Here is a 20,056-nt window from a genome sequence, read left to right on the forward strand (position 1 = left end):
GTTAAATGCCTCTTTTGATAGTTAAATTCAGGCATAGCCATGAAGCAAAGAGACTGTGCCTCTGGGAGGTTAAAAGCTTGTTTTCACAAGCCTGGGTTTTTAAGTTACTTTACCTAATAAGGAACAATATTCCAAAGTCATCATCATAATTTAAATTCTAAATAGTAACAGATTACTCTGGTTTAAAAATAACCAAGTTTTGGCAAATTAGATGTCATCCTGTGTATTTGTCATTAAGGGTTTAAAAAGAACAGCTGTCAGGATTTTTGGCAGTCAGATGTGTTATAGTAATTTAGTCATGGAAGAAGAAAAATAAGCTTTTTTCCCATTGGTATCCACTGTTTTTCTTTTTTCTCTCCCCATAGTATAAATCTCATGAAGAATAAATTAGATCCAGAAGGATTAGGAATCATATTATTGGGTCCATTTCTTCAAGAATTTTTTCCTGATCAGGTAACATAGCTGAAGAAATATATTTATTGTTTTGTTCTGTTGGGAGGATCATATTATGATTGTTTCAGCATTTTTTTCTACTAGTTAAAAATGTTCTCACATGCAGATATTAGACTAATAAAGCACTATTGTCATGTAAATACTTTCCCAACAGAGAGGATAGAAGAGTTGTGTGTTCCAGTACAGCAACACAAAACTTTGGGGGACAGGAGTGGTGGAAGAGAGTATATACACCAATACAGACACATTGATATTGTTTTTCTAAAGGAAGATTCAAATTCAGAAGTTTGTGGAGTAAAAAGAGAAAGATTCTCTTAAACCACTCCCACCCCTGTTTTCCTTCTCTCGGGTAACTGTTGTTGATTGATTGGTATGTATCTTTTTAGAACTTTCTAAATACTAGCAAAGAAGGTAAAGGAGCCTGCATGTAGTGCGAACTGCTACCAGTGCTAAGTTCGAGGAGAATTTTAGTTGAGTAAAAGGAAAGCCTTTTACTGGAGTGGAGCTGTGCTGCTTCATGCTGGGACATGCCTTCCACTGGCTGTGACAGGAGCTGAGTTAAAAGGATCTATCTATACCCGTCTCAGTATGCTCAGGTTATGTCTGTGTCATTGGCTAATTCTACAGCCTACACCTGGCTTGTCTTCCTATCTGAGTGCAGGGTTTTACCACCCACCCAAATTATTTAGCCAGGTGTATTGTGATCATTTCATCAGATACCAGCATGGTTTATGGTAAGACTAGCAGGCGCAGCTACCATTTATTGAGCATGTACTATGCACCCAGGCACCATGTGCCCTACAAATTAGGTATTATTTTCCCCCCATTTTTGTCAGTGAGGAAACAGAGGATTAGAGAACTTAAGAAAATGGTTTAACGTCATACTGCTAGCATGAGGCCAATTCAGGATCCAGTGTAGGTTATCCAAGCAAAGAGACAAAGTACTTTAACCACTGTTTTACACTACCTTTCGTTGCTATTTATTTTATATCAGTTGTTAGTTACTAGAACTGGAGATATGTAAATTGTATTCAATTGTAGTAAAATATTTATTTTGTAGGTTAAAGTATATTAACTAACTCTGAAAATCAACAGCCAAATTATCTAAGCGACTAATTGCACTGACTCATGTATACAATTAAGATGATTGAATAAATTCTAGAGTTTTCTGTTTTGTAAAGCATTTGAAGGGGATACAAAAAGTTATGAGAGCTTAGATTTTAGACATGAAAAGTTGAAAACAGTTAAAAATGTAAACAGTCTTTCAAAATAACAGCTGAAGAGATAATGCACAGTAGTGTATGATTCACAAATTAATTGAGACGATTGTTAGAAAGACCCCAAAGTAATGAGGAACCCAAATAGTGTGTTTAAGGCAAACTTTACAAAGTAAGATTTGAACCAGATCTTGAAAAATGAGAAAAGACTTTAAAAAATCACAAATGTGCAAAGAGCCAACAACCAAAGGTCTCTTCATGGGAAGATGAAGAATATGCTTGTCTCAAGTGGTTGGAGATAAGACTGGAAGGGTAGGTTAGGTCCTGTAGTTTAGGCTTCTTGGTTGCAAATCCCAGCCTGAACTGCCTGACGTGGGCCAGAAAGATAGGAATTGGGAGGAGTAGCTCAGAGCAACGGGAGGACAGAGGAAGCAGCACCTGGAAGGTGGTGCCGGGAACCTCTGGGGCTGGAAGGAGTCTCATCCCCGTCTCATCCCTTCTCGTTGGAAAGGAGTTCCTTCTCTTGCTTCCAACTGGAAAAAATTCCAAGGAGGGACACTGGACCAACTTTTGTCACAATCAATCAGATATGACCAGGAAGATCCTTAAGGGGCATGGGCACGGGGACACTCAGCCGTAGGCACTAAAGGGAATCACTGGGAGTCAGGCACCTGCAGGGGCCCGACCGTTAACGGCCTTCAAGGCTACGTTTAGGGAGGTGAACTTGAGCTTTAGCGAACTGAGAACCAAAGAACAGTGGGAATGACATGATCACTTTCTCTGGAAGTTAGTATAATGATTTATTCAGTTTCCTTTCTCTATTGAACGTTGTTTAAATCTCTCAGCACTATGTTTCCTTTTCACAGTTAAGGTTCACAATATTCAGAAGATATTTGTGGGGATGGAAACCCCCAATTTGGTACTATGGACCGAATTGGAAGTATTGGTGCATATGTTTGGAATCTGAGTGAAAGTGGTATCACTGCCTTTCTGTATTTATTGAGAGGAACAAATTATAAGCAGAAAAAAAGCAGACATACATTTTTGGAAATTTTTTTGCATTTTAGAACTGTGTCCTTTTTTAAAAAAAATTACAGTAATACATGCACTTATTTAAAAATATAAACTGTAGAAGAGCTTATAATAAAAATCAGCACTCCCCCAGTTTCTAGTCTCTTCCCCAGAAGCAAATTTCAGCTTTTAGATTTTATGGTAGTTAACTGCATAAGTCTAAGTGTCTTGCTTTGTCAGATGATTCCGTAATCAAAGGAGGTGGAATTAAGAAACTTCCATTTTAATTTCAATTGCTAATTAGAAATTGCCTGATATAAAGATGTAAAGTTTTAATTGTTCTTTGTTTATAACAGGGTTCCAGTGGTCCAGAGTCTTTTACTGTCTACCACTACAATGGACTGAAGCAATCAAATTACAATGAAAAGGTATGATAACTCATACCTTGTAATTTGTCTTCACCTGGCTTGATAAAATATAGGCGTATATAACAGTGTTTGATTCCCATAAACTTGCCACCTCAGGAAGGAGATTATTCTAGGAGTCTCTTCACTATCGGAGCATATTTTAGACCTGGACTCAGTGAGATCTTCATTGGAATGTTGGAGCAGTAGTGTCACTGGGACAAGATAACTCCATCTACATACATGTTGTTACCCTTGGGTGTTGTAGATATTACTAAATCAAGTTTAGTGTGCTGAAAGTTACTGATCTGTTTAAATGGAGGAGGAAGGGGTAAGAGTGAGATTTTTGATTTCGAAAAATATTTTAAAGGATTTAAATTAACATCCATAACACCTAACATTTATTGAGCATTTACCTGGAATTGGCTTAAGCACTTTGTTTTATCTGAAGTTTAACACCATCCCATGAAGTAAGTATTGCCTGTATATCCCCCTTTTACAGTGGAGGAAACTGCCGCATGGGAGAGGTAAGCAGCTTGCCGTCAGGCAGCCGGGAAACGGCGGAGCTGCGACGGGAGCTGAGGGCGTCCCCCTTAGAGCCCGCGGCTCACCCGCTGCGCTGTGCTCCACGGACAAAGGCACATCAGTGCTTCACGTCCAGATATACGCACCGGCTTTAAATCAAAACTTTGGTCTCGCCCATTCATTCACCCTCTTTGATTAATGAGCTTTGCCTACACCTAAGATACAGCTCCTGTGTTTGCATTTATGCCAGTAACAGCCACAGTAGCTATAGCCAATATTAGAAGGTGTAAAGCCTAACGTGCCTTTTGTGTGTGTGGGAATACAGAAGTTATTCCTTTATTTTACTATAACTTTTAAATGTCAGAAAGCAGAAACCAAACCAAAAAACCAAGTATTTATACAAATAAAATAATAAACTATAAAACTGTGCTAAGGGAGTAAAGGAAGACTTGAACAAATGATGACAGAAAGGGTGATAATTGAGCACGCTGTGTTCAGAGAGCAGGGCGATTCCCGGCAGCGTCAACAGACTCACCCCTCACAGTTGGGAGCTCCCACTGGCTTTTGAGTTGGAAGTGCCATAGAGACAGTTGGTGCTGAACCGCTGTTTACTTCCCTCACGAATGGCCTCCGGTGTCTTGAAATACTGTGGCAGGGGGTGTCTTCTTCCAGTGCCAGCAATTGGCCCCATTGTCCTGAAGCAAGTGGTTCCGTTTTTAATACCTTAAACGATTACCCTCTGTACTAGAGTATAATTGCTCTACAATGTGTGTCAGTTTCTGCTGTACAACAAAGTGAGTCAGCTATACACATACACATACATATATCCCCATATCTCCTCCCTCTCGCGTCTCCCTCCCACCCTCGCTATCCCACCCCTCTAGGTGGTCACAAAGCACCGAGCTGATCTCCCTGTGCGGCTGCTTCCCACTAGCTGTTTTACATTTGGTGGCTAACATGCCTTTTTAATTTGAAACATCCATGCTGGTTTCAGATGTATCTAAATTGAGGATGGCTAGAGAAAATAGATCATCATGTATATTAGAGGCATAATTTCAGTTAGAGCAAATCTAAACCTGTGACTAAAATGTATTTGCATAACAATATAAATTAGAACTTTTATTACATTAGGTTTGAAGATCTTTTTCATAGTAAAATGATTGATTGACTGATATCTATAGCAAAATATAAATTGTCAGTAAGCCAGCGTGTATGCTCTGTTCTAATACATGTGAATGAGTGCTTCCTCTAGAGTTTGAAGTTTTATGTAGCCTTGTCATAGAAGGTACTTTACAGTCACTACTTAGTTCCTTGCCTATACAATCCCCGCAAGGTAGGTCAGTCACATATTATCCATATTTTACAGATGAGGCCTCTGAGACAGGGAGATTAAGTGACTCAGCCAGGGTCACACAGCAAGTCATTGGCAGAGCAGGGATTGGAACTGAGTTCCTGATTCCCAATCGTGTCCTTGGTCTGCTTGACCACGCTACCTGTATATAGTAAGTTTTCAAGTCGTGCTCATGACAAGCGTCTGACATACTAACAAACAAAGAGGTCAGAAATCAAAGATGAACTATTAACATGACAGTAGTATGTAAGCACTCTTAACACGAAGCATGTATGCCATTAAGTTACAGAGGTATACCATAACGTTACTCAGGAGCTAGAAATCTGGTAGACCTCAGCGTAAGGTACTACTAAAAATAGCTGAGGAAACAGACAACAGAAGGCTGGCCAAGCGGAAGGGAATGTGGCCCACCAGGGGGCACAGGCCAGGGAGGCCACACAGGTAGGTCGGGGTACTCCACCCAAGCAGGTCTGCTCTAACACCACGAGCAAGGGATTTTCAGAGAAAAGTTTTGCTTTGGAGAGCTGAAAAGCATGACTTAACAGTTCTAATAGTAAATTTATTCCATCAAAACTAGAAAGTACTACAGCAACCAAAGTACAGATGCAAAAAAGTAAAAGTATTTGTTTCACATTAAAGTATGTCTTTAGAGCCTCCTAAAAAGAGATTTATGAAACCAAATTATCTGGCCTAGTAATAGAAAATATTCCCATATTTAATGTATTTTAAGGAGACTCCAACTTAAGGCTAATCAGGTTGTTGTTTCTCTTGGCTCCTTGGTCAAATAGTTTATAGCTTTTATCTTGGAAGAACGTAATTACAATCATGTGTATCAGCCACTGAGTGTAAAAATCATTACACATACTTTGGAAGAGGGTAGTCGTCTGTATCTGTTCCTTTTAAATTATGCAGTTAGAATTTCTCTTGGTACAAAGCGAAATTCATGACTGAATGCTTTAATGTATACGGTGGACGCTTATAATGAGGTAGGGCTTTAGCTAGTATGTTACCTCACAAATGACTTCTAAAAGTTGTTTAAAGAAATTAGAATCAAACTTTTCTGATATCTATCCACCTGCCAGTGTATCTTTTTAATAGTCATTGCCATTACATATAGAGATTTTTGTTTCTGACCTGACGTCCTTTAATTTTTTTTCTCCATGATTTTTCATGCAGAACAAAGTATATTCATGAATAGTATTTCAGAAGTATTTAGTACAATAATAGAAAATTTCATTGACAAACATCCAGTTTGCTTGCAGCTCTGGAAATTCAACATTTAGATTGAAAGAAGAAAATAAGTCCTTCTCAGAATATATAGCTGAGTGCCTCCATATTAAAGCAATAGGAACTAAGTAAATGTTATATAAAGAAAATATATTACTGGAAGCATGATTTTTCTTTTATCAGAAATAGTATGTTCTTGGGATTTGCATACACTTCTTATAAATCATGATCTTACAATCTAAATTCAGCTAGTAGGTAAAATTGTTTCACCATCTCATTTCCAGATTTATTTTCACATTAATCAGGAAGCAGATATTCTAGCTTATAATTTCTATCAGAATAAAACTAGATATAAAGTTCCATATGAAACAGTACACAGTGCCCTGTTTGCCAGCCTATGAAAAGCTCTGGATCCCTCACAAGACTTCGCTAAGGATATTGATTGATTGACCTTGTGGCTTTATTTTGTTCAACAGGTAATGTATGTGGAAGGAACCGCAGTTGTTATGGGTTTTGAAGATCCCATGCTACAGACAGATGACACTCCTATTAAACGCTGTCTCCAAACCAAATGGCCATACATTGAATTACTCTGGACCACAGATCGGTCTCCTTCACTAAACTGATTTGCCGAAGTATTTATAAGGAAGATTGTAATAGCAGATGTTGAAAGAGGGATGAAAGACTGGCGATTGGCTCAATTAAGCTATACACTGGTATCATTGATTAACTGTAAATAACAATTGAAAACACATTTTCAGTGTTTAAGATATGTTTAAATTATTTGTTTTAAAGCTTTAAGTTAAAGGTTACCCTATTTAAACTCTTTATGTGAAATTTACTAGCAAAACTAAGCTGTAATCAATCAAAGTTTTATCACTGTTGCAGTCAGATAATTTGGTCATTTATCAAGCATCGTATTATAACATTTTTATATTGAGTATCAAAGTTACTATTTATAAACTTCTACTTGGGGTTTTATTTCATTCAGGCACAGTTTATTGTTTAAATGATTCTGGCATGCAATATATCAGCCTCCACACTGAAATGCAAAAGAGTTTATCTTTGTTATTTTCTAAAATCTGGTTTCCATTAGAAACATTGATTGATAAATAACAAATTGTCAACCTGGACCTTTGACAATTGGCTTAGCTCTGGCATGCTTATAAAAAGTAGAAGCTATAAGGGAACATTACCATTTATTCACAGACATATAGAGGAAAGAGAATCTGATAGTCTTAAGACTGTCAGCTTTCACTGTATTGCCAAATACACTTCTCCAAATTTGTCCTAACAGCCCCGTAAGCCAGCTTTCTTGTATATTTTAAATGTGATAAGTGCATGAGAACATCTGTTTTACATTAGTGTATTGCATTATTTATTATGATCCTAGTGGATGGCCTAAATAAACACTTTTTTTTCTTCAACTATATCCTTGATTTTTCACATTCATGGCTCAAAATAAATACTTTTAAATGATTCTGCCCAGTAACCCTGAGAGCACAGCATAGAACAGACGCCTACCGGATGCACACGACCCCTCGACAGGGACACCAAACCTTATGCTTACCTAGGACTTCTGTAACTCAGACAGCCAGGAGCACCAGAACCTGACGGGCAGCTGTCTGCATCAGTGGACAGAGTTGCAGAAGCCCCATCCTGTTCACTGAGAGAGATTTACTATATGTTGATTGATAGGTTTGTTGCCCAGCAATTTGAGATGTGAATAGCCAGAAAATACTTTCTTTCCTTCACTTGAGAAGCCAACAAGATATCCTCTTAGGAATTTTAGAACTGAACTTTTACCTTCAACAGTATAGTTGAATATGTATTTCCTCTCTAAGTCTCTTGGGGGTTTTATTTATATTTTTATAGACATTAACAATTACAATGATTAGATTTTAGCATAGGAAAAAAGTAGCACAAAATTTTATATATAACAACTTTTGGTAGCACTGTGTTCAGGAGTGTGATACTAGCTACTACAGTTACAGCTGTAAAGTGTATTTTTGGTACATCTTGCCTATTACCAAATGGCTGTAAAACACATTATACTAGAATTAATCTCTAACTCTGGTCCTAAATTCCATAAGGATTATGAAAAAGCATAGATTCTTCTCAAACATTGAGCCTACAGTGTAGTCATTTCTCCTTACAGTTGCTTCATAACAAACCATCCCAAAATTCCACAACATAATCATTTTACAAAGCCTGTGGCTCAGGAGTTTGAACAGAATACAGTGGGCATGGCTTATCTGCCTCTCAATCTGGAGGCCCAGCTGGGAAACTGTAGGTTTCTTAACTCATATGACTGGCATGACTGGGACCTTAGCTTGATCTAACTGACAACTGTCAAACACGACATCAAACAAACAACTGCAGATACATTTTCTTTTCACGTCCAAGTGGGACACTTACCAAAACAGACTATATGCTGGACCATAAAACAAACTTAGAAAATCCCCAAAAGTCTGGAAATTAAGCAGCACACTTCTGAATAACCCAAGGGTCAAAGTGGAATTGCACTGGGAATTAGAACATATTTTTTACTGAATGATAATGAAAATAGTACATAGTAAAAATTGTGGAATGTAAATAAAGCAGTGCTTAGAGGGAAATGTATAACTTTAAGTAAATATGGTGGAAAAATAGAAAGTTTGGAAATTAGAAAAATAAGCTTTCATCTCAAAAACAAAACTGAATGTAAAGTAAATAATGAGATAAAAAGAGATACTGACATGCAAAACAAATTTGGACTTTACACACCATCTGTAAAAGTTAACTTAAAATGATCAGAGATCTAATTGTAAGAGCTAAAACTATAAAAGAAAAAACAATCCTCATCATCAAATCCATCTAATGGGTTAGACGGTGGTTTCTTAGAGTACCAAAAACAACAGCAGCAGCAAAGATAAATTGAACTTCATCAAAATTAAAACCTTTGTGTATCAAAGGACACCATCAAGAAGGTGAGATGACAGCCCACAGAATGGGAGAAAATACTTGAAAACCATACCTCATAATGAATTTGTATCCAAATTATACATAAAGAATATATATATAAAGAATATATATATATATTATATATATAATATATAATATATATATATTCTTTATATAAAGAATATATAAAGAAATCTTATAAAATTAAAAATATTTTTAAATGGGCAAATGATTTGAAGAGAGATATCTCCAAAGATGATACACAAATGGCCAGTAAACACACGAAAACATGCTTAACAAAATTAGTCATTAGGGAAATTAAACTAAAAACCATGAGATACCACTTCACCTACCCTAGGATGTCTAAAATCAGAAAGCTAGATAGTAACGAGTGTTGGCAAAAATGTGGAGGAAATGGAAACAAATTGTTGGTGGAGATATAAAATAGTGAAGTCACTTTAGAAAAACAGTAGTGCAGTTCTTCAGAAAGTTAAATCAAGGGTGAGCATATGACCCAGCATTTCCACTCCTAGGTATACACCCAAGAGAAGCAAAACATATATACACACAACATTTTTTCTTTAAATATTTATAGTGGTGTTACTCATCCTAGCCAAAAATGGAAATGACCTAAATGTCCATTAACCAATGGGTGGATAAATAAATGTACTATATACATACAATGAAAAATTATTTTAAAATTAAGAAGAATTACTGATATGTGCAACCACACGGATGAACTTGGAACACAGGCTAAGAGAAAGAAGCCTGTTGCAAAAGACCACACATTATGATTCCATTTATGTGAAATGTCCAGAATAGGCAAACCATAGAGACAGGAAAGGGATTAGCAGTCACAAGAGCCTAGGATGGGGACAGAGTGGAGGCACAGAATTGGGAAATGATTGCCAGTGTATAGGGGTTTCTTTTGGGGTGATAAGAATGTTCTAGAATAGATGTGATGGTTACACAACAGAATATACTAAAAAACACTGAATTGTAAGAATAAAAGATAAAACACGAAACCCATGAAATAGCAGATATGTAATACGAAAAACGTCAGTAACACCAGAAGTTAGTTCTCTGGGGGGAGGGGGGAAACTAATAAAAAAGGATAAAAACACCTAACAAAATTGATCAAGAACAAAATGAGAAATAAATTATTAACACCAAAAAAGAAAAGGGAAACATTGCTTTAAATTCTCCAGATATTAAAAAGACTGGGGTTAAGAGTACATTCAAACTTAAGTTGTTATTATCTTAAAAGAGACATAAATTTAAACCTCATGGTAACAACAAAGCAAAAACCTGTAATAGATAGATACACAAAAGATAGAGAAAGGAATCTAGGCATATCACTACAGAAGATCATCACAACACATATGAAGAGATCAAGAGAAGAAGAAAAAAAACGAGGAATTACAAAACAGCCAGAAAACAATGAACAAAATGGCAGTAAGTACATACCTATCAATAATTACCTAAAATGTAAATGGACTAAGTTCTCCAACCAGAATACATATCATGGCTGAATAGGTATAAAAACAAAAAACAAGACCCATCTATGTGCTGCCTGCAACAGACTCACTTCAGTTGTAAGGACACACTCAAAAGTGAAGGGATGTAAAATGATACTCTGCACAAATGGAAAACAAGAAAAAGCCTGGGGTAACTAAACGTTAATCAGGTAAAACTGGCTCCCAGACAAAGACTGTAATAAGAGACAAAAGGTAATTATAAAATGATAAGTCAATCCAACAAGATGATGTAACGTGTAAATTACACACAGCATAGGAGCACCTAAATATATAAAGCAAATATTAACAGCCCTAAAGGGAGAAGTAGGCATCAGTATAACAATAGTAGGGGACTTTAATAATACACTTTAATAAATGGATACCACATCCAGACATAAAGTCAGAAAGGAAACACTGGACTTAAACTGCATGTTAGACCAGATAGACTTAACATATACAGAACATTCCATCCAAAAGCAACAGGATACACATTTTTCTCCAGCTAACATGAAACATTTTCCAGGATATATGATGTTAGGCCACAAAACAAGTCTTAACAAATTTAAGACTGAAATCATATCGAACATTGTTTCTGACCACAGTGGTATGAAACTAGAAATTACAAGAAGAAAACTGGAAAATTCACAAATATGTGGATATTAAACAGCATGCTACTGAACAACCGATGGGTCAAAGAAGAATACAAAAGAGAAATCAAACATTAAGACAAGTGAAAATGGAAATACAACATACAAAAACTTATGGGACACCAGAAGCAGTTCTAAGAGGGAAGTTCATACTGATAAATGCCTATGTAAAGAAACAAAGATCTCAAATAAACGACCTAACTTTACACCTCGAAGACACAAAAAAACAAATGAATCCCAAGTTTGTGGAAGGAAGGAAATAACAGATCAGGCAGAAATAAAATAGACTAAAAAGACAATTAAAAGATCATTGAAACTAAGCTAGTTTTTGAAGATACACAAAATTGACAACATTTGGCTAGACTCGCCAAGAAAAAGAGAACTCAAACATCAGAAATGAGAGCAGAAGCAAGAAGACCTATAGTCCTGCAGCCTGTGGAACAAAAACCACATTCACAGAAAGACAGACAAGATGAAAAGGCAAAGGGCTATGTACCAGATGAAGGAACGAGATAAAACCCCAGAAAAACAACTAAATCAAGTGGAGATAGGCAACCTTCCAGAAAAGGAATTCAGAATAATGATAGTGGCGATGATCCAGGACCTCGGAAAAAGAATGGAGGCAAAGATGGAGAAGATGCAAGAAATGTTTAATAAAGACCTAGAAGAATTAAAGAACAAACAAACAGAGATGAACAATACAATAACTGAAATGAAAACTACACTAGAAGGAATCAATAGCAGAATAACTGAGGCAGAAGAACGGATAAGTGACCAGGAACACAGAATGGTGGAATTCACTGCTGCAGAACAGAATAAAGAAAAAAGAATGAAAAGAAATGAAGACAGCCTAAGAGACCTCTGGGACAACATTAAATGCAACAACATTCACATTATAGGGGTCCCAGAAGGAAAAGAGAGAAAGGACCCGAGAAAATATTTGAAGAGATTATAGTTGAAAACTTCCCTAACATGGGAAAGGAAATAGCCACCCAAGTCCAGGAAGCACAGTGAATCCCATACAGGATAAACCCAAGGAGTAACACGCCAAGACACACAGTAATCAAATTGGCAAAAATTAAAGACAAAGAAAAATTATTGAAAGCAGCAAGGGAGAAACGACAAATAACATACAAGGGAACTCCCATAAGGTTAACAGCTGATTTCTCAGCAGAAACTACAAGCCAGAAGGGAGTGGCATGATGTACTTAAAGTGATGAAAGTTAAGAACCTACAACCAAGATTACTCTACCCGGCAAGGATCTCATACAGATTCGATGGAGAAATCAAAAGCTTTACAGACAAGCAAAAGCTAAGAGAATTCAGCACCACCAAACTAGCTCTACAACAAATGCTAAAGGAACTTCTCTAAGTGGGAAACACAAGAGAATAAAAGGACCTACAAAAACAAACCCAAAACAAGAAAATGGTCGTAGGAACTCACATATCGATTATTACCTTAAACGTGAGTGAATTAAATGCTCCAACCAAAAGACACAGGCTGCTGAATGGATACAAAAACAAGACCCATATATATGCTGTCTACAAGGACCCACTTCAGACTAGGGACACATACAGACTGAAAATGAGGGGATGGAAAAAGATAATCCATGCAAACGGAAAGAAAAAGAAAGCTGGAGTAGCAATCCTCATCTCAGATGAAATAGACTTTAAAATAAAGAATGTTACAAGAGACAAGGAAAGACACTACATAATTATCAAGGGATCAATCCAAGAAGAAGATATAACAATTATAAATATATATGCACCCAACATAGGAGCACCTCAATACACAAGGCAACTGCTAACAGCTGTAAAAGAGGAAATCGACAGTAATACAATAATAGTGGGAGACTTCAACACCTCACACCAATGGACAGATCATCCAAAATGAAAATAAATAAGGAAAGAGAAGCTTTAAATGACACAATAGACCAGATAGATTTAATTGATATTTATTGGACATTCCATCCACCAACAGCAGATTACACTTTCTTCTCAAGTGCGCATGGAACATTCTCCAGGATAGATCACATCTTGGGTCACAAATAAAGCCTGAGTAAATTTAAGAAAACTGAAATCGTATCAAGCACCTTTTCTGACAACAACGCTATGAGATTAGAAATGAATTACAGGGGAAGAAACGTAAAAAACACAAACATGTGGAGGCTAAACACTACGTTACTAAATAACCAAGAGATCACTAAAGAATCAAAGAGGAAATCAAAAAATACCTAGAGACAAATGACAATGAAAACACTACAATCCAAAACCTATGGGATGCAGCAAAAGCAGTTCTAAGAGGGAAGTTTATAGCTATACAAGCCTACCTCAAGAAACAAGAAAAATCTCAAACAAATAATCTAACCTTACACCTAAAGGAACTAGAGAAAGAAGAACAAAACTCAAAGTTAGCAGAAGGAAAGAAATCATAAAGATCAGAGTGAAATAAATAGAAACAAAGAAAACAATAGCAAAGATCAATAAAATTAAAAGCTGGTTCTTTGAGAAGATAAACAAAATTGATAAACCATTAGCCAGACTCATCAAGAAAAAAGAGGAAGAGAACTCAAATCAATAAAATAAGAAATGAAAAAGTAGACAACAGACATCGCAGAAATACAAAGCATCCTAAGAGACTACTATAGGCAACTCTATGCCAATAAAATGGACAACCTGGAAGAAATGGACAAATTCTTAGAAAGGTATAACCTTCCAAGACTGAACCAGGAAGAAATAGAAAATATGAACAGCCCAATCACAAGTAATGAAATTGAAACTGTGATTAAAAATCTTCCAACGAACAAAAGTCCAGGACCAGATGGCTTCACAGGTGAATTCTATCAAACATTTAGAGAAGCGCTAACACCCATCCTTCTCAAACTCTTCAAAAAATTGCAGAGGAAGGAACACTCCCAAACTCATTCTGTGAGGTCACCATCACCCTGATACCAAAACCAGACAAAGATACTACAAAAAAAGAAAATTACAGACCAATATCACTGATGAATATAGACGCAAGAATCCCCAACAAAATACTAGCAAACAGAATCCAACAACACATTAAAAGGATAATACACCATGATCAGGTGGGATTTATCCCAGGGATGCAAGGATTCTTCAATATACACAAATCAATCAATGTGATACACCATATTAACAAATTGAAGAATAAAAACCATATGATCATCTCAATAGATTCAGAAAAAGCTTTTAACAAAATTCAACACCCAGGGGCTTCCCTGGTGGCACAGTGGTTGAGAGTCCGCCTGCCGATGCAGGGGACACGGGTTTGTGCCCCAGTCCGGGAAGATCCCACATGCCGCGGAGCGGCTGGGCCCGTGAGCCATGGCCGCTGGGCCTGTGCGTCCGGAGCCTGTGGTCCACAATGGGAGAGGCCATGGCAGTGAGAGGCCCGCGTACCGCAAAAAAAAAAAAAAAAAAAAAAAAAAAAAAATCAACACCCATTTATGATAAAAACTCTCCAGAAAGTGGGCATAGAGGGAGCCTACCTCAACATAATAAAGGCCATATACGACAAACCCACAACAAACATCATTCTCAATGGTGAAAAACTGAAACCATTTCCTCTAAGATCAGGAACAAGACAAGGATGTCCACTCTCACCACTATCATTCAACATAGTTTTGGAAGTCCTAGCCATGGCAATCAGAGAAGAAAAAGAAATAAAAGGAATACAAATTGGAAAAGAAGAAGTAAAACTGTCACTGTTTGCAGATGACATGATACTATACATAGAGAATCCTAAAAATGCCGCCAGAAAACTACTAGAGCTAATCAATGAATTTACTAAAGTTGCAGGATACAAAATTAACTCACAGAAATCTCTTGCATTCCTATACACTAATGATGAAAAATCTGAAAGAGAAATGAAGGAAACACTCCCATTTACCATTGCAACTAAAAGAATAAAATACCTAGGAATAAACCTACCTAGGGAGACAAAAGACCTGTATGTAGAAAACTATAAGACACTGATGAAAGAAATTAAAGATGATACCAACAGATGGAGTGATATACCATGTTCTTGGATTGGAAGAATCAATACTGTGAAAAGGACTATACTACCCAAAGCAATCTACAGATTCAATGCAATCCCTATCAAATTACCAATGGCATTTTTTACAGAACTAGAACGAAAAATCTTAAAATCTGTATGGAGATACAAAAGACCCCGAATAGCCAAAGCAGTCTTGAGGAAAAAAAATGGAGCTGGAGGAATCAGACTCCCTGACTTCAGACTATACTACAAAGCTACAGTAATCAAGACAGTATGGTACTGGCACAAAAACAGAAACATAGGTCAATGGAACAAGATAGAAAGCTCAGAGGTAAACCCATGCACCTATGGTCAACTAATCTATGACAAAGGAGGCAAGGATATACAATGGAGAAAAGACGTACTCTTCAATAAATGGTGCTGGGAAAACTGGACAGCTACATGTAAAAGAATGAAATCAGAACACTCCCTAACACCATACACAAAAATAAACTCAAAATGGATTAGAGACCTAAATGTAAGACCAGACATTATAAACCTCTTAGAGGAAAACATAGGAAGAACACTCTTTGAGATAAATTACAGCAAGATCTTTTCTGATCCACCTCCTAGAGTAATGGAAATAAAAACAAAAATAAACAAATGGGACCTCATGAAACTTAAAAGCCTTTGAAAAGCAAAGGAAAACATAAACAAGACAAAAAGAGAAACCTCAGAATGGGAGAAAATATTTGTGAACAAATCAATGGACAAAGGCTTAATCTCCAAAATATATAAACAGCTCGTGCAGCTCAATATTAAAAGAACAAACAACCCAATCCAAAAATGGGCAGAAGGCCTAAATAGACATTTCTCCAAAGAAAACATACAGATGGCCAAGAAGCACATGAAAAGCTGCTCAACATCACTAATTATTAGAGAAATGCAAATCAAAATTACAATGAGATATCACCTCACACCAGTTAGAATGGGCTTCATCATAAAATCTACAAACAACAAATGCTGGAGAGGGTGTGGAGAAAAGGGAACCCTCTTGCACTGTTGGTGGGAATGTAAACTGATACAGCCACTATGGAGAACAGTATGGAGGTTCCTTAAAAAACTAAAAATAGAACTACCATATGACCCAACAATCCCACTACTGGGCATATACCCAGAGAAAACCAAAAAGACACATGCACCCCAATGTTCATTGCAGCACTGTTTACAATAGCCAGGTCATGGAAGCAACCTAAATGCCCATCGACATATGAATGGATAAAGAAGTTGTGGTACATATATACAATGGAATATTACTCAGCCATAAAAAGGAACGAAATTGGGTCATTTGTTGAGATGTGGATAGATCTAGAGACTGTCATACAGAGTGAATTAAGTCAGAAAGAGAAAAACAAATGTTGTATATTAATGCATATATGTGGAACCTAGAAAAATGGTACAGACGAACCGGTTTTCAGGGTAGAAGTTGAGTCACAGATGTAGAAAACAAACGTATGGACACGAGGGGGGGAAGCAGCAGGGGGTGGGGGTGTGATGAATTGGGCGATTGGGATTGACGTGTATACACTGATGTGTATAAAATTGATGACTAAAAAAAAAAAAATCAGAAATGAAAGAGGAGACACAACTGTACCGAGAAATACAAAGAATCATAAGAGGCTGCTATGAACAACTGTATGCCAACAAATTGGATAACCTAGAAGAAATGGAAATTCCTAGAAAGATACAACCTATCAGGACCGAATCATGAAGAGAGAAAATCTGAACAGGCTCATTACTAGCAGGGAGATTGAAACAGTAATCAAAAATCAATAGAGGCAGAAAAAGTAAATGACAAAATTCAACATACATTTATGGTAAAAACTCTCAACAAACTGGGTATAGAGGGAACAACATGCCTCAATATAATAAAGGCCATACATGAGAAGCCCACAGCTATTATCATACTCATTGGTAAAAAAAAAACTAGTATCTTTTCCTCTAAGATCGGGAACAAGACGAGAATACCCACTCTTGCCACTTTTATTCAACATGGTAATGGAAGTCCTAGCCAGAGCAATCAGACAATAAATAAATAAATAAATGGCATCCAAACTGTAAAGGAAGTAGTAAAACTGTCACTATTTGCAGATGATATATATGGAAAACCCTACAGACTCCACCAAAAAATGGACAGAAGTAATAAATTCAGTAGAGTTGCAGGATACAAAATTGATATGCAAAAATCTGTTGCATTTTTATACACTAATAAACTACAGAAAGAGAAATTAAGAAAACAATCCCATTTACAATCACATCAGAAATAATAAAATACCCAGGAACAAATTTAACCAAGGAGGTGAAAGACTTGTACACTGGAATCTTTAAGACATTGACGACAGACATGGAAGACACAAATGAATGAAAAGATGTTCTAGGCTAACAAATTGTAACAATTAATAGCATTAAACATTTCATACTACACAAAGCAATCTACACTTCACGTAATTCCTATCAAAATTCCAATGGAAGTTTTCACAGACATAGAAGAAACAATCCTCAAAAGTATATGGAACCATACAAGACCCCAAATAGCCAAAGCAATCTTAAGAACAAAGCTGGAGGCTTCATGCTTCCTGGTTTCCGATTATATTACAAAGCTATAGTAATCAAAACAATACAGTATTTGCTTACAAACAGATACACAGATCAATGGAACAGAATAGAGAGCTCAGAAACAAATCTACACATATCTATGGTCAATTAATTACAACAAAGAGGCCAAGAATATACAATGGGGAAAGGACAGACTTGTCAGTAAAAGGTGCTGGGAACACTGGACAGCTCACATGCAAAAGAATGAAACTGGACCACTACGTTACACCAGACACAAAAATTAACTCAAAAATGGATTAAAGACTTGTACGTAAGACCTGAAACCGTAAAACTCCTAGAAGAAAATAGGTGGTAAGCTCCTTGATATCAGTCTTGGTGATGATATTTTGGATTTGACAGCAAAAGCAAGGGCAACAAAACCTAAAATAAACAAGGTGGGACTACATCAAACTAAAAAGCTTCTGTACAGAAAAGGAAACCATCAACAAAACGAAAAGGCAATGAGAGAAAATATTTGCAAACTGTATATCTGATAAGGGTTCAATCTATATAAATAGATAGATAGATAGATAGATAGATAGATAGATAGATAGATAGATAGATAGATATAGATCTCATGCACCTAAAAAAGTCTGATTAAAATATGGGCAGAAGATCTGAATAAACATTTTTCCAAGAGACATACAAATACCGTCAGGTACATGAAAAGGTGGTCAACATCACTAATCATCAGGGAAATGTAAATCAAAACTACAGTAAGGTATCACCTCACACCTGTTAGAATGGCTATTATCAAAAGACAACGAACAGCAAATGTTGCAGATGATATGGACAAAAGGAAACCCTTGGGCACTGTTGATGGGAATGTAAATTGATACAGCCACTATGGAAAACAGTATGGAGGTTCCACAAAATACTAAAAGTAGAACTACCTTATGATCCAGTAATTCTTCTTCTGGGTATGTATTCGAAGGAAATTTCATCCCTCTCTCAAAAGGTATCTGCATTCCCATGTTATTGCACCATTACTTACAAAAGCCAAGTCAGGGAAGCAACCGAAGTGTGCACTAACAGATAAATGAATTGTTTAAATGTGGTATATACACAGAAGGATATTATCCCGCCATAAAAGAGAAGGAAATCTTGCCATCTGCAATAACATGCATGAACTTAGAGGACATTATGCTAAGAGAAATAAGTGACACCGAGAAAGACAGATACTGTATGATCTTCCTTATAAGCGGAATCTGGAGGTAAAAAAACCTCATAGATACAGAGAACAGATTGGTGGTTGCCAGAGGTAGGGAGTGGGTGAAATGGGTGAATGGGGTCAAAAGGTACAAACTTCTCATTAACAGATAAGTAAGTCCTGATGAGGTAACATACCGGATGATGACTATAGTTAATAATACTGTATTGTTTATTGGAAAGTTGCTAAGAGGTAAAATTTATCACAAGAACAACAAAGTTGATAACTATGCATGGTGACTAATGTTAACTTATTGTGGTAATCACTTTGCAGTATACACATATATGGAATCATTATTTTGTATACCTAAAACTAATCCAATGTTATGTGTCAGTTTTATCTAAAAATAATTTGAAGGATAGGGGAATAATTTTAAGGATAGCCTATAAATTATAGGCTAAGCAAAAGGTACACACGTCCTTTATCTATCATTAAATAAAGGCTAATGAAACCAACATAATTCTCTCCTTTCAAAATCAAGCATTAATTGTTGAGTACATAGCACAGGATACCATTGACGGCTTAGGCTCACCCAATCCTTTCCAGGAAGACAAACAATAAAGCAGAAAGAACACTGGACTTAAGCTTATAAAATCTGGTTTTAAATCCTGGCTCTGTCACTTACTTTACTTATTTATTCATTGAGCAAGCGTTTATCGACTCTCTCCAGTCCACTTAATGTTTTGAATCCTAATTCCTCTGCTATAAAATGGGAATCATTATACCTACCTCGCAAAGTGAGGTACACTCAATAATAGTTGACTGAAAACATTTTCACTTAAGTCCCCAGAATAAAGATTATGGATAATAATCAGGAGAAAAACAAAAAGAGGGCAATTAGAAGAGAAATAGTCACACTGTGGGTAAAGTTTTCATTAGTTCTTACCATGTGTCCA

General features: G+C 36.5%; 1 protein-coding gene across 3 annotated transcripts in view; it reads left to right on the forward strand.

The window, feature by feature from the left end:
* Positions 1 to 7,620, forward strand: part of MINDY3 (MINDY lysine 48 deubiquitinase 3) — a 93,378-nt gene extending 85,758 nt beyond the window's left edge. For all 3 annotated transcript variants that reach the window (XM_060292287.1, XM_030832403.2, XM_030832406.2), the window contains 3 exons: positions 366 to 453; positions 3,038 to 3,109; positions 6,665 to 7,620. In XM_060292287.1, coding sequence (XP_060148270.1) covers positions 366 to 453; positions 3,038 to 3,109; positions 6,665 to 6,814 — 310 coding nt within the window. In that variant the 3' untranslated portion in view covers positions 6,815 to 7,620. The remainder of the gene's footprint in view (positions 1 to 365; positions 454 to 3,037; positions 3,110 to 6,664) is intronic.
* Positions 7,621 to 20,056: the final 12,436 nt, after the last annotated feature.

Source organism: Globicephala melas, chromosome 2 (assembly GCF_963455315.2).
Source record: "Globicephala melas chromosome 2, mGloMel1.2, whole genome shotgun sequence".
In the NCBI taxonomy this organism is placed as follows: Eukaryota; Metazoa; Chordata; class Mammalia; order Artiodactyla; family Delphinidae; genus Globicephala; species Globicephala melas.